General features: G+C 46.1%; 1 protein-coding gene across 2 annotated transcripts in view; it reads left to right on the top strand.

The window, feature by feature from the left end:
• Positions 1-15613, top strand: part of ABTB3 (ankyrin repeat and BTB domain containing 3) — a 279483-nt gene that overhangs the window by 198111 nt on the left and 65759 nt on the right. For both annotated transcript variants that reach the window (XM_049783110.1, XM_049783107.1), the window contains exon 4: positions 11947-12099. In XM_049783110.1, the coding sequence (XP_049639067.1) occupies positions 11947-12099 (153 nt within the window). The remainder of the gene's footprint in view (positions 1-11946; positions 12100-15613) is intronic.

Genomic DNA, 15613 nt, shown 5'->3' with positions numbered 1-15613 from the left:
GGGCCCACCTGCCAATGACCAGAATTATACTGTTATTACCTTCATTCTGCAGATAATGAAATGGAGACACAGACAGGCTATGGGGTTTGCCTAAGGGTGCACAGCATTTTAGGGATACATAGGCAGATGTGAGCAATAAATTTCCTGGCAGTTTCTTCCCAGGAAGCTGTGGCAGTAAATACAAAGGTCCAGAGGTAGACTGAGGCATAGGCTTGGAGAGGAGCACATAGCTTGGTGTGGCTAGAGATGAGCTGAAAGAGAACGAATGATGGAATGAGACAACTAGTGGGAGTTGGCCCTGTAGAGGCAGACAGGGAAAACCCTAAGAGGCCCAGAAACAGTGGGAATGACCTTCAAATACTCCCAATAGTTGGATCCCCCCACCCACCCACACACATTCCTGAACTAGCATGGATGGTCCAGCCAGTCATGACCCCATCATCCTGTCCTCGAATCTCCTTGTTTAGAAGGGGTGATGGGAAAGCCAGCAGAGTGGTGGGCAGCTGTGTGCCCCTAGTGGAACTTTTGGGAGAAATAATACCTCCCCAGAGCTCTTAACTCTTACTTCATTTCTGGGAATGTACAGGATCATCCCAGGGAGAGGACTGACTTTAACACTGCTGGAACTTGCCCTTTGAGGACAAGATTGGCTTGTTTCTAAAACCACTGATCTGACCTACAATCCTTTGTTGTGTGGCCCCTGTGTGTTTTGTCTGGAATGTGTCCTAGGGAATGTAATCCTCATCCCACCCCTAGTAGGGTGCCATGATTGATGCCTGTGGGTATAGAGAGGGCTGAATTCCTGCACTGAAGTTCACAGGATGAGAGATAGTCAGGGGTCCCCAAAGCAATGCAGCCAGTGTTCTGTGTATGACCTCAGAGGTAGAGTGAGGCAGGCACGTCAGAGATGTTGCAAGTCAGCCCAGTAGGGCACAATCACCGATCAGGGTAGGGTCAGTAATATAATAATCCCATTTAAGTGTTTACACACACAAGAGGCAATTGGCTACCATGTCTCCTGCCTTTCAGAAATCAGTTTTTTCCTCTCAGGGCCTCCTTCTGAAGGCTTGACTTTACTGCTTTACTCTGCCTAACTTAAGTTATTTTAGATGAGAATCTAAAATAGATTTTACCACAACCTTCAGACCATTGTTTGGCCAGCTTGTTTGTAACCTAGACAAGTAAACACCGAGTTTCACCTGTGTGGAGAAATTGCTCTCCGGTTTGGAGCACATGCACTGTTTGTGGGAGGCCCCAGATCTAAGAATGCTCTGAAGCACTGAGCTGGAGCAGGCCCCCAAACACCACCAGATGAGGCCTCTAAAAGCAAACAACAAATTAACCAACCTGAGTGGTCTTATTTGAAACACTTACATTCCTGAATGATAAGAAGTAAGCAAGGTTGTGAACCCACCGAAATATGCTTGGATCTGAACATACTCTCTGAGACTGAAAAAGATTCCTTTTCACCTAAGGGTTGGGCATGAGACAGAACTGCTGCTTGGGGGTGGGCATTTGCTTTGTATACAGTTGACTTTGGTTTAATCCCATATGGCCCCTAAGCACCACCAAGTGTGGCACCCCAAAAAAAATTACTATTAAAAATGCTGCAGGGATGGGGTTGGAGAGATAGTACAGTGATAGGGAGTTTGCCTTGCAAGTGGTGGACCCAGGACAGACCTGGTTTCTATTCCTGGCATCTCATATGGTCCCCTAAGCCAGGAGCAATTTCTGAACGCCAAGCTAGAAGTAATCCCTGAGCACTGCTGGATGTGGCCCAACCCGCCCCCCCAAATGCTGCTGGGAATCAGGAGAAATGTAGAAATAACCTGTCAGCTGTTCTCTCAGATCCCCTGGCAGCCTGGAACAGGCCAGTGAACTTGGCTTAGCTTCTCAGATGTCCCAGCCCAACTTGAGCCAATGGTGCTGATTCTGTAAAGTTCCCCTTCTATCCCACAGTCTCTGAATCTCTCAAATCTTCCAGTTCTCTTATTCTCCCCAACCCAGATTCCACCCCTGAAGCTTGATACTAGAACTCACCACCCTGATTTCTGTGAGTCACGATTACTTGTAGCATGGTCTATAGAGAGACCAGAAGCTGCACACACCTGGCAGCATAGCTGAAATGCAAAAGTTTGGGTCCTGCCCTGAATCCACTGACTCAGACTCTTCATCCACCCATGATACCTGCAAATGTGCCTGCACATTCAGAAAACACCGACTTTCACACAGTCTCTGGCTCCCCACACCGTGGCTGGTCCTCAGAATTCCCACAGCAGGCAGTCTGATACCACTTTGTAAAGTGGAATCACCATGCTAGAGGATGGCCATCTCTTCCCTCTGCCATCACCCTGGCTTTGGTATCCACATACGGATGCAGCAAGGTCACAGTGAAAATTGCTATAGAAACTAACCTGGTGCAGTCTGTCAGCCTCTGTACCATTTCCTTCATTCCTCGTACCTCTGCAGTTAGAACTTCCCCCAACTAAAAATACTGAAATTCCTCTCCAGCTTGAGAAATAATAAATAACAAGTATGGACAAAACCACTCAGGGCCATGCAATTTTTAAAGGGGAAACATAACAGCTATGATGTTTGCTTCATCTAAAAAGCCATGAGAAACTGCTCTGGAGATCAAGGCCTTTTCCTCACAGCAGAGGGGAAGTGGAGAGATGCTAAGAACAACCTTGATGAGAGGATAATGGTGGCATGGACGCATCAAACAAACTACACACTGGTTCTCCAACAGCTCCAGGAGTCAAAGTGTAGAATCAGAGCTGGAGAAGAAGCACAGCAGGTAGAGTGCTTGCTTGCCTTGCACATGGCCAACCCAGGTTCCATCTCTAGCATATCATATGGCTCCTCAAGGACCACCAGGAGTGATGCCTGAGTGCAAAATCAGTGTGACCCCAAAACAAAAATTAAAGAAGTGCAGAATCAAGGCCAGAGAGACACTAGAGAGGGCTCTGACCTTGCACAATTCTGGTTCAATCCAGCACTGTAAATAATCTATCCAAGCACCTCCAGGATTGATCCCTGAGCACCACTGTATATAGTCCCAAAAAGAAAACAAAATTGAATGGGAAATGAATCTTCCTGAAAAAAGTTGGGGTATTGGCAAAACTCCAGAAGAGAAACAGTTTCTTTGCCCTTTTGTGCTCCATGAGGCGACCTGTACTCCTTGGCTCCTAGTCCTTTTCCTGCTTTTAGTCTAATTTTTGTTTTCAACTCTCATCCCTCTTTTCCTACATACAAAGACCCTAACAGCTGTATTTCAAACCCATATAGACCATCCAAACGAGTCTTGTTCTCTCAAGTTTTTCACTAATCTCATGGGCCAGAGTAGGTAATATCCACAGGACCTAGAGTTAAGATATGGGCATTTTAGTATGGGGACAGGGGCAGGCTTGGTGCTGTTATCAGCATTTTCCTGAGAAGAGGCTGAGGCAGGACAACTGAGAGAACTTGTGGGTAACACAGATAGAAGGCAGGGCCTCAATCCACATCTCCCTCAGTCTCGGCAGAGTCTGTGCTTCTGGCCTCTGGGCCACTCTTGCTGCTGTCCCAAGAGTGAAAGAGTTGAACAGAAAACCAGTGGTTCTCTAAAGCCTCGGGCTTCAGCCTCTTCACACCTGCGGACCCCTCAGACTGGCGTTCATAAGCACTGCAATAAGGTGCTTTCACCTTTCAACATGTGTGGACAGCACCTCTGTGGACTGATGCTTTAAAGAGAGCTTTCCGAAGGGAGAGCCTTGGTCCCTCTCTTTCATCTCAACACTGCCAAACCAGAGCACGGAACCCAAGCACCACACAATAGAGAGATACTAGGAGTGGCCCTCAGCTTCTCAAGCACAACTAAGGAAGGCCCAAATATTTAAATGAATCAAAGGGCGTAAGCTTTCAGTTGTAGCTCCTCTACCACAGGCAAGAACCTCAGAGGAGGGGAGAATCTCCTGGGTTAGTGCCCTTTGCTCATATTTGCTGCAGTCCCTCAACATTGTGTGATATTTCATAGCAAAACGATGCAGAACAGGGCCAGGCAGGGCTATAGTACAGTGGGTAGGTATTGACCTTGATGTGGCCAATCTGGATTTGATCCCATACAGTCCCCAAGCACCATCAGAAATGATTTTTGCATGCAGAGACAAGAGTAACTTCTGAGCATCACCAGGTTTAGCCTCCCCCCATAAAAATAAACAAAAATGCGGACCAGGTGGCTTAAACATGATCATCAGCATGTACACTAGTTCTCAACTTGAATGGGGTTTAATTCATACAAATTGCAATGCCAGCATTAGAGTGTTAAACAACAATGTTCTCCCAGGTCTGGAAGCTGAAAGGCCAAGAACAAAGCGTTAGAGGTGAGAGGTTATTTTTTTCCTGATTCCTCATTGAATGTCTTGCAGACAGCCACCCTCTTGCTCCTCTCCACATGGCTGTCCTGGCGCACGCAGCCCCAGCATCCATGCCCTATAGCACTCTTTGTCCAAGGACACCAGACCTGTGGGATCAAGAAGGGCTCACCAAGTGTTCTCAGTTTTGTTGGGGGGATTTTTGTATTTGGAGCCATGTTCAGCTGTGCTCAGAGACACTTCTGGCTCTGTGCTCAGGGATCACTCCCACTAGTGTTCAGGCACCATTACTGCAAGACAAGCCCGTCCCCACTGATCTCTCTCTGTAGCCCCTTATGACCTTGTTGTCATGCAAATACCACCTAAGCTTAGCCTCAGAACACAGAGGGGACAGAGTCTGCTTAGCTGGCCAGGTGCTGTGTCTGTGACTCCAAGAACAAGGTGTTTGCAGAGTCCTACAGATCCCAGGCTCTCTAGAGGCCTCCATCTCATTTAATGCTTGGTCCCCTTTCTTTTCACTGTCTTCAGCCTCACCCAAATAACTTTGTCTGTTCCTGATCAGAATAGTTTCCTGTGGCTGTTGTTCCTAAGCAAAAACTTTACCAAGGGTGTGAGGAAATTTGGGGCCTGGGTATGTATCAATAGCACATATTTATTCTCTTATAGTTCTGGAGGTCACTAGTCCAAAATCAGCTGTTTTTCAAAGTATGAGCCAACTTGATCAGCAGGGCCTCTTTCTCCCCTGCACTTCTGAGAGGTTAGTCAGGTCCCAACTAGCACTCCCTTCCTTGGCCCATGGCCTCTTCCCCAGTTCCAGCCCAGCCATGGGACACTTTGAGTCAGCCATGCCACATCTTCCCATTTCCCACCAGAAGGCCCTTATAATTGTATTTAGGGCTCCCCAGATGATCCAGGGCTTCTTCCCTTCTCGTGACTATTAATTAATTCATACTAACAAAATCCACATTCACAAGTTCCTGGAACAAGCACCTGACCACCTGGGAGAAACTTACTCACCCATATAGTGGTTCTCTCGATGTTCTCTCCATTCCCTCTTCCCTCAAGGGAGCTGAAGTATTCCTCTTGGACTCAGGACATTTGCACAGTCTGTAGCTGCCTGCGCATCCTTTTTAAAAAATTAATTATTTAATTGAATCACCATGAGATACATAAAAGGTTTTTCAAAATTGAATTTTAGTCATACAGTGTCCATTACCTTTACCAGTGCACATTTGTCTCCAGTTTCCCTCTCACCCTCTACCCTCCCCTATTCCACCTGCCTCTGTGGCAGACATTTTTCTTCTCTGTCTCTGTCTCTCTCTCCTAGACATTGTGGTTTGTTATCTCCTTTCAATATTCAGTTCTTGATTAGAGTGATCATTTCCAGTTATCATTTTTGTAGTGGTCCCTTCTATGCCCTAACTGCATTCCCCTGTTATTTGTGGCAAACTTTCTGGTTCTCCTGGTCCGCATCTCTGTTGTCTTTGGATAGTGTTACCATATCTGTATATATATGTATATATATTTTTTTGTTTTGTTTTGTTTTGTTTTGTTTCAGTTTTTGGTTTTGGAGTCACACCTGGCAATGCTCAGGGGTTACACCTGGCTCTATGCTCAGAAATCGCTCCCGGCAGGCTCGGGGGACCATATGGAATGCTGGGATTGGAACAACCAACCTTCTGCATGCAAGACAAACACATTACCTCCATGCTATCTTTCCAGCTCCAGTATACATATGTTTATATTTATACCACAAGTTAGTGCAGTAATTCTATGTCTATCCCTCTTCCTCTGACTCATTTTGCTCAGCATATTACTCTCCATATATATCCATGTATAAGAAAATTTCAGGACTTCATATAATTTCATTGTGTAGATGTATTTATATTATATGCATATATGTATATATATGTATATTATTTCTTTATACACTCATCTGTTCTCAGGCACTTGGCTTAATCTGGCCATTATATAGTCAGTTAATCTGGCTATTGTAAATAATGCTACAATGAACATAGGAGTGCAGAGGGCTTTTCTGTGTTGTGTTTTTGGACCCCTCAGGTATATTCCTAGGAGTGGTATTTCTGGGTATTATAAAAGCTCAATTTCTAGGTATTTTTAGGAATGTTTATATTGTTTTCCCAAAAAGCTGGACCAGTCTACATTCCCACCAGCAGTGAATGAGGTTCCCCACATCTGCACCAGCACTGGTTGTTCTTGTTCTTTCTGATGTGTGCCAGTCTATAACGTGAGATGATATCTCATTGTTTTGATTTTCCTCTCCCTTATGGTTAGTGATATAGAAACTTTTTTTGTGTGCCTTTTGGCTATCTGTTTCTTCTTTGTGGAAGTTTCTTTTTTTTTAATTTATATCTTTATTTAAGCACCATGATTACAAATATGTTTGTAGTTAGATTTCAGTTATAAAAAAGGATAACCCTCTACACCAGTGTAATATTTCCACCACCAATCCCCGTCCCTCATTTCTCTCCTCACCACCCCTGCCTGTATTTAGGCATTATACTTCTCTCATTCATTATACTGTCATGATAGTTGTTAGTGTAGTTATTTCTCTAACTGCATTCACCACTATTTGTGGTAAGCTTCATACCATAGGCTGGTCCTTCCAGTCTTCATCTCAATTATCTCTGTGTATTATTACAATAATGTCTTTTATTTTTCTTAAATACCATAGATGAGTGAGAGTATTCCGTGTCTTTCTCTCCTTCTGACTTATTTCACTCAGCATAATAGTTTTCATGTCCATCCATGTATAGGAAAACTTCATGACTTCATCTCTCTTGATGCTGTATAGTATTCCATTGTGTATATGTAACATTTTTGTGGAAGTTTCTGTTCATCTCTTCTTCCTATTATTGGATGGAGTTAAACTTTATTTTCATTTTAAAGTCTACAGTGCTGCCATATTCTTGTTTCTGTCAACACCCAACCACAATCCAGTTTCTTCTCCTCTCCCAGCCCCCTACAACAGTCTCATAATACTATTATTACTATTATTAGTAATAATATTATTATATTACTTTACATTATTAAATAGTAATAAATAATCAATATTATTTAATTATTATATATTATTATAAAAGTAATACTATTATTACTAATAATAGTAATTGGCCTATTATTAGTTTGTGCTCTTTACCTGCTTCCTTCAGAGACTATAGCTCTGTGACACCAGGGACCTGGACTTCTCCACACTATGTACAACCCCTGGAAATGAACCTACATGTGGCTCCCTGAAGAATAATCGTTGTATAAATAATGTTCATAGACAGTGTTTCCTCGACTATGCTGCCCCCATCAGGTATGGGGATTAGACTTGGAGGTTTGGTCTCTAGGCACATCTATGGCTCAGATTCCTGAAATCTCCTCTTTAAGTTTGTGCGGGGTCCCATGTGCTAATGTGCAAAGTTACCTGTTCCCCAACACTGGGATCTTTAGGTGATCCTATCTCCCCTGCTCTACTCACTAATTTTTCTAAGCCCTGAGGCAGTTACTATTCCAAGTTCAAGAAATCAGGGTCAACTATAGGAAAGCAGTTGGGATTGTACCTGGATGAGCCCTACTAGGGGTTGATTCCTGTCACCATGTAGCCTCCTGAGCATCACCAAGTACATCCCTTGAGACCCCCAAATCCTACTGAAGAGCACCATATCTTTAGGCCCTTGCAGTGAACTGCCAACCCACTCCCTTGGTTGAGATCTGTAGTTTCTGTAGTTCAGACTCAGAATCCTGAGTGCTACTTAGAAAACAGACAGACAGACAGACAACACACACACATACACACACACAACACACATTTTAGAACTGGAGGAGCTGCTTGTGGGAAGTGTCTACCCACTCTTCCCCACCTCCTGATTTTGTGATTAAAGCTTTCTGGGAACACAGCCACATTCTAGCCTTGTCTCTTGCCGGCACACTGCAGGTCAGATCTGAGACTGCAGGAGCCAGAGTAAAGATACTGATTGTCAACTTCTGGTCTGCAGAAGCTTCAGCCTGCAAAAACAGTTACTGCAGCTTAAGACACTGCACACCTGGAGCATTAGTTCTAATTTATACATATTCTTATTGTGAACGATGATATTTTTTATTCTTGCCTAAGCAGAAATACCAGATATTTCTATTTTCACAGGCACACAGGTATTAAAAGGTTGAAAATTACCATTCTAACATTTGTCTCAACCCCTTACAGGAAAGCTTTGCCAGGACCCTGAAACAGGCCACCTCCACCATACAACTCACTTTGCAGATAAAATATTTTGCACTAAGAACCAAAAGTTATACCTTATGATTTCAGGCCTTGTTGGTATCAAGGCCTTTAATCCATTTGGATTTGATCTTTGTGCATGGTGTTAGTTGGGGGTCTGAGTTCGCTTTTTTTTTACACTAACAACTAGCACAATAATATTAAAGAATGAGAGAAGTATAATAACTGTTGTGAATACAGGCAGGGGTGGGGGAGGAGGGAGGCATTGGTGGTGGAAATGTTGCATTGGTAAAGGGGGGGGGTATTCTGTTTATGACTGAAACCCAGCTATAAACATGGTTGTAATCATGGTGCTTAAAGATTTATTTAAGAAAAAAATAAAAGAACCAAAAGATTTGCAGAGCAGCATCTGGCAGGTGAAAGCTGGAATTCAGCCCTGCAGAAGCCCCAGCTCAGTTGTTCTCACCCCTGAGCACAAAGCCCCTCACCTGGGAAAAGACCCCTTCAGTTGTGGGACTGCCCTCATTCCACTCTATTCACACTGAGCCAGAAAGGACACACCTATCTCTTTGTCCCTCTCTCTCCTCCTTGAACTTGAAGCCTCCTGGAAACTTCTGGAGCTGTATTTCTTTCTTTACCCTGCAGGAGCCCATTGAGGCATCTCTTTCATCCCAGAGCTTCTGGCTCCAGGCCTCAAGGCCTTCTCTTTGAATGTTGGAAGAGAGATTTCAGTGGCCTCTGGCCTGTTTGACTGGACTGATAGTGGCCCCTCTGCCCACCCAGTTGAAGAGGGATCAACTGGTTTGCTTCAGGTTTCCCAAGGATACTGGAATAGAATGCAGATTCCTGGAGCTGCTGAATCTTGGAGGTGGAAAGCCTGCCTTGAATTTCATCCCCAGCATGCCCTCATGTGCCATCCTAGTGGTGCTGCCATTTAGTGCAATGTAAGTAAGTGTGTGCAGGCAACACAATTAAAGCGGATGAACCTTGGCTAGCTACACAATGTGTGTACTTTGTTTTCATAACAATAGCAAAGAAATTGGGGAGAATAAAATAATAAATAGAACACAGACACCTAGGTCTCACCCCAAACCTGTTGAACTAGATCTCCTGAGACAAAATCAGGATTTGGCCATTCTCTCTCTTTCATGCATTCTCTCTTGCTTGTTTGCTCGTTTATTCTCACTCTTATTCCTATGATTATGATGCTGAACATGATCTATAAAGTACTTAAACAAACCTAAAGCTCCTTCTCAGTCTTAATCTGAAGAAAGTAACTTCAGAATACTGGAACCAAAACAAAAGGCTGTTTTCTATTGTTCTCTTAAAATATATCTAGTCTCTAGAAGGAGAAATATTAAGGAGAATGTAGTCTTTTCCCCTCAACTATCTTCTACCCTCTTCTTAGCTCAAGGCCTAGGATTCTTTCCCATTTCCTGCTCCTCCAAATGAATCACAAGTGAAAGTGTTTTTCTCCTCTGGGTCAACCAGATAAGGAGATTTTTAAGTGAATTGTTGGCAAAAAAAATTCAGGAGCTTAGAAACGATTGAGGTCAGAATGGCAAAGAAACAACACTTTTGAACAGTGAGAAAAATTTATAGATGCTTCCAAAAGACACTGGAATCCTAAGGTTCAAGGTTTCTTCTTCCCGAGCTCACCAACTGGCTTCATAAAGGCAGTGCTGTGCAGCTTCAAGAGTCCCAGACCCCAGGTTTGGGCCTCTCACTCTAAAGACAGCAGCCTCTGGCAGTCTGTGATTTGGGGGGAGTTGGTAATCGTGGCCACTGAGGAAAGGAAAGACAGGTTGGGGAAGAGAGTTAGGTTGCCTCTACAGAGCAGCCCAGATTGGAACTTTCAGCTGTGATGAAGACACCTGCACAAAAACCAATTCCACCCACCTGAGACCATGGACACCAATTCAGTTTCAGCTGTGTGTGCTTATTGAGTGCCTGATTCAGTTTTTGTGATGATGAGAGAATGAGGCAGTGAGGGCACGAGCAAACATAGCAAACTGATTCTGGCAGAAATTCCCTGAGTGGCTGCCCCAGAGGTCCACTATGCAGAAACCCCATCTCGATGGTTCTCCCAGTAAGACATCGGTGACATTTCTCTGTTTGACAAATGCACCTTGAGGAAATGCTTGTAGCTGACCTTGCACTGGCTTGGAGGGGTAGGGGCTGGAGCTCTGAACAGAGCCAGGTGAAGACACATACTGTTGACATATCATGGCACAGCTGCAAAGCCCCTGGGAAGGAATATTTTAGTGGGCGAGCTTAGCCAGGGTGGAGGTCTCGGGAGCAGGGTTTGGGGAAAGATTTGAACTGGCACTGGAAGGGCAAGTAGGGTATGGAGTTTCAGAAGTCACAAGAACTTGCAGAGGACTGAGCTGTAAGTAGGGGTGAGCTAGCCCAGGCCATGACTAAGTCAACACCCTAGGACCTAGGGCAACATATATGAGCTGGGAGACTGGGCAAGAGCATATGTCATGTGGGGTTTCTACGAATCAATTTCATTTTACTGCTGTCAAACGTGAGCACAATCCTGAGTGGCTCCAGCAGTTGTATTCAGGGTCCATTGGGAAGGAGAAGTGGTGAGAGGAAGCCAAAAAAAAAAAAATTCAGCTTGTTGAATGTAATTCACTCTGAGAAGTCAGGCACAGGAGGGCTAGAATCCCCAATCCCAAACTTGTTCCCACACAGGCACTGATGTTGCCACAAGCTGGACCCCTGCTTGAAGAGTCCCTTAAGTTCCCAGAGTTTCAAGGGTATGGCCCCAGCTCCATTGGGAAGTTCTTTGCTGCCTCTTGCTGAGTCTCTGGACAGCCTCCTGGCTCTGAGAGGGTTGCAGGCTCACCCTGTCCTGTGGGTAGATGGCTGCTTGGGCAAATTTGAGTCCTGGGACAGTTCCCAGGAAGAAGGGAGAAAGGAGCAGTGAGGACACCCTAGAATCAAGCCCAGAATAGAGGCCTCCAGAACTAATCACCCCAGGAGCCCATTAAGTTTTCCAACAAGCACCCTAATGCTGTGCTTGGGGCTTTAAATGACTCATCCATCCTTCTTCCTTCCGTTCACATGATCCCAGTGGAGATGTTCCTTGCAAAAACGGTTTCCATCCCTTCTCAGCCCTTGTCTCTGTCACAATCCCGTTTTACAGATGCGAAGACTGAGGCCTCCAGTGTCGGAGGGGCCTACCTCGAGGTCACCCGTGCACTCGGGGTGCCTCCCAAGGTCCTGGCTGGGTGGGTTAGGGGCTAGGCATTGCCCGGCAGGGTGGGGGTGACAGGGGACCTGGGTGAGGGGGGCGGGGCCAGCCACCACTCCCCACCATCATCCATCAGCTCACGCGCTCCTGTCCGACTGTCCCCGTAGGCCCTTCCTCGTGCTGCCGCCGCTGATGGAGTGGATCCGGGTGGCCGTGGCACACGCCGGCCACCGGCGCAGCTTCTCCATGGACAGCGACGACGTCCGCCAGGCGGCGCGGCTGCTGCTGCCCGGCGTGGACTGCGAGCCCCGCCAGCTCAGGTAGGCCCGGGCGGGCGGGCGGGCGGGAGGGCGGGAGCTGTCCCATCCCGGTGCTGGGCTCCCTGCAGGCGGGTCTGCTCGCTCTAGACGCTGCAGCTGCGAGATTTGCACCGACTGGAGCGGAACGGGGTGGGCGAGGTGGGTTCCCCTGTTTGCAACCGAGGGGGCTTAAGGGAGAGCTGGACTCCCCGGATTTCCAGGGATGGAGCAAGGCTCTGCGAACCTTAGATCTCTGGCGATGGGTGGGGGCTGGTTTCTGAGTTTTGGGCGCCTCCAGCCCGCTGTCTTCTTCCTACTCCCTTCCTTCCTCTCGCTCTGTCTCTCTGTCGCTTTCCTTTTCTCCCCAAGAAGTAATTGGAGCTCCTGAGGCAGTTTTCTAAAAACTGCACCCAGCTTTTACACGTGGCATCCCCTCATTTACCTGGATCCTTTGTTTTCCAATGGGGGGCAGGCAGGGATGGGGGAAAGGGGCAGGGCTGCTCTGGAACCTCACACAGAGGGACTCATTTGGATTCAAGACCGAAAACAATTTAAAAGGAAAGCAGTTCATTTTGCAGAGTCAGTTCCTAGCTCCAAATGCAGACAGCTCAAACTCCTAGGCTTGTGTGTGTGTGTGTGTGTGTGTGTGTGTGTGTGTGTGTGTGTGTGTGTGTGTGTGTGTACACAGGCTCTCCCTGTTTCCTACCATAGTGTGTGTGTGTGTGTGTGTGTGTGTGTGTGTGTGTGTGTGTGTGTGTGTGTGTGTACACAGGCTCTCCCTGTTTCCTACCATAGTGTGGCAATGGATCACTTAGCTCTTTTCAAATCCTCTTTCCACCCAAAGCCTCCTTCTCAATAAAGTTGGTGCCATCCGATCTTGGGTCCAGGCTGCTGGTCTGTAGTCCTGATGGTTTGTGGAACTGATGGGTGAGGTGGGTCCTGCAGTATAAAAAAGACCCTCGATTTAAGAGCATGCAGCTGTCATCTGGCATTTTGTAAATGCCGCCCTGGCCCGGGACACTGCTCTGAGTTTCTTTCTTTCTTTCTTTCTTTCTTTCTTTCTTTCTTTCTTTCTTTCTTTCTTTCTTTCTTTCTTTCTTTCTTTCTTTCTTTCTTTCTTTCTTTCTTTCTTTCTTTTTTCTTTCTTTCTTTCTTTCTTTCAGTGCTCCCTTTGAAAGCTCTGCCCCAGGCTTCGGGGGGGGGGCACCCACTGCACCCACTTTACAGAGAATGGAATGCACAGAGAGCTCAGGGAGATGTGTCTACTTCATAAGTCTTGAGTTTGATATCTGCTCCATATGCATCCCCAAAACAACACTATAACTCACACCAGGCTGGGTACCACAGAGAGTGGCCCCTGGGCTCCTCAAGGATCCCCCAGTAAGACACCCGGGTTCTAGCACAAGGAAGCAGTGCAGCCAGAGTATGAATGCAGCCACCCTGCCCTGGGTATGGCTGGGCACCACTACCTGTGCTCTTTTGCATTATGCCTCCCCACCGAGAATGACAGCCACGAGGAGAATCTCAGGGCACCAACTCTGTACCAAGTCAGCCACTGTGGAGAATTGCATCCCTTCCCTGCCTCCTTGAACCCTCCCCATCTCATCCTGAGCACTGTACTCTGCACACACACATACACACACACACACATTGCAGAAGCTAGGATGGAGCCTGAAGATGAAGATTGATTATGTCCAGTGAGGCATGGGTCTCAGTTCACTTCCTGCCCACTAGATTCTCCTGCCCCTTTTCCTGGATCTGGTACCTCCAGCTGCACATACTTCCACATCCCCAGCTTCCAGCCTCGATGGCGAAACTATGGCACACATGCCAGTTGTGGCACACAAAGGCCTTGCAGCTGGCATGCGGCGTGTGCCACATAGTTTTTAGATATTGCAATCTTGTTATTAAGATTTAATTGATGTGCTGGCACTTTTGAGGACATTCTTTGGTTTTGTGTGGCAGTTTGGGCACGCAGGCTCAAAAAGGTTAGCCATCACTGACCTAGGGTGACCTTGAGACTGCTGAGGACAGAAATCTGGTGCATCCTGACCTCATGCTGCAAACCCATCCTTGCTTGTCCTGCCCTCAGTAGACTTAGCCTCTGGACAGGAGCTTGGGCTCCAGAGCCTCAGTGTCTAGCCCAAATCTACCTCTATGTGTCAGCTCTGCAGCCTTGGGCAATCTCTCTGAACCTTCACTTCCCCACCCAGTAACCTAGAGCTGTTAAGAGTGTGCTTCCAAGGTCAGTGCAAGTAAAGAAGGCCTGCACAGGACCCTGCTGCTATCTGCTAGGCAGAAGGCATCCAGGATGTGCTCTTGATTTGCTGGCACCTTCTGGTCAGTTTTTGGGTCCTCAGGTCAGGAGGGAGGCTCATACTTGTATTTTATTGTGATTCTTTTAATTTTTGGTCTGTGTTCTTCTACCTGTAATGTGTCCAATCATATCAGTTTGGGTCTTTTTTTTAAAATATCATCTTTCTTTTCTTATTGTTATAATCATGGCTCTAATGAGGAAGTCACACCCAATAGTGCTTAAGAATTACCCTATGTTAGGAAAGAAGTCCAGAGATTCACACATTAGTCTTGAGTTCTACCATGTAAGCCACATGTTTGGCCCTTGGATTGTGATTTTATTTTAATTTGGAGGAAAGGACTAGGGGGCCACACCCAGTAGTGCTCAGGGATTACTCATAATTCTGTGCTCAGGGGTCACACCTGGTAGTGCTCAAGTGACCAAATGCAATGCCATGAATTGAACGTGGGTTAGCTGTGTACAAGGTAAGAGTTTTTCCCACTGACCTAGGTCTCTAAGTTCCATGTAAACTTCAATATAGAGGAAAAGAAAAATTGAGACCTGGCTTGGTCAAGTTCTTCCTAATTCACAAAGATGAGGTGGGAGAGTTAGAAACTGGGTATCAAGGTCAGACCCCCAGAGAGAGCCAGTTTCTGCCCCATGCTCCCTCCTAGGCCTAGCCTGGGCACTGAGAAGCCACTTCAGTATAGCTCCATGCTTTATCTTTATTTTCTCCATGAACATCAGCAGCCAAGTCTCTGTTTTGTCTGGTCATAGTTATATCTCTCTGACAGTCACACCAAGGATTTTAATCCCAGTCTCCCTTAAGCCAGAGGCCATAGCACTTGATGAAGCATCACCCCAGACTGGCCAGGACACAGAATGTAAAGCCAGAGACCCAAGGACTCTACCCTTTGACTCTTGATGCTGTTTTTAGATGCTTGTCATTTCAGGTGATTTGTACGTAATCCATCGTACTCTGCGACATTTTCATCAAGTTTGGGTCATTCCATTTCTTTTTTTTTTTTTTTTGTCATCACCATTTTCAAAGAGAAAGCTAAATTACACTCTCTTGAAGTTTTCCTAAATAACAAGCCTGAGACTTAGGGACTACATTAACTAGACTTCGTTCAGGATATGAAAACATAAGCTGGTTTTGTTGTTTGTCTTTGTTTGGGGGTCACATCCTGCAGTGCTCAGAAATTACTTCTGGTGATGCCTGGGGCACCATATGGGACG

This window comes from Suncus etruscus, chromosome 11 (genome assembly GCF_024139225.1).
Source record: "Suncus etruscus isolate mSunEtr1 chromosome 11, mSunEtr1.pri.cur, whole genome shotgun sequence".
Lineage (NCBI taxonomy): Eukaryota > Metazoa > Chordata > Mammalia > Eulipotyphla > Soricidae > Suncus > Suncus etruscus.
Note: the sequence above shows the minus strand (reverse complement) of the source record. Positions and strands in the feature narration are given on the sequence as shown.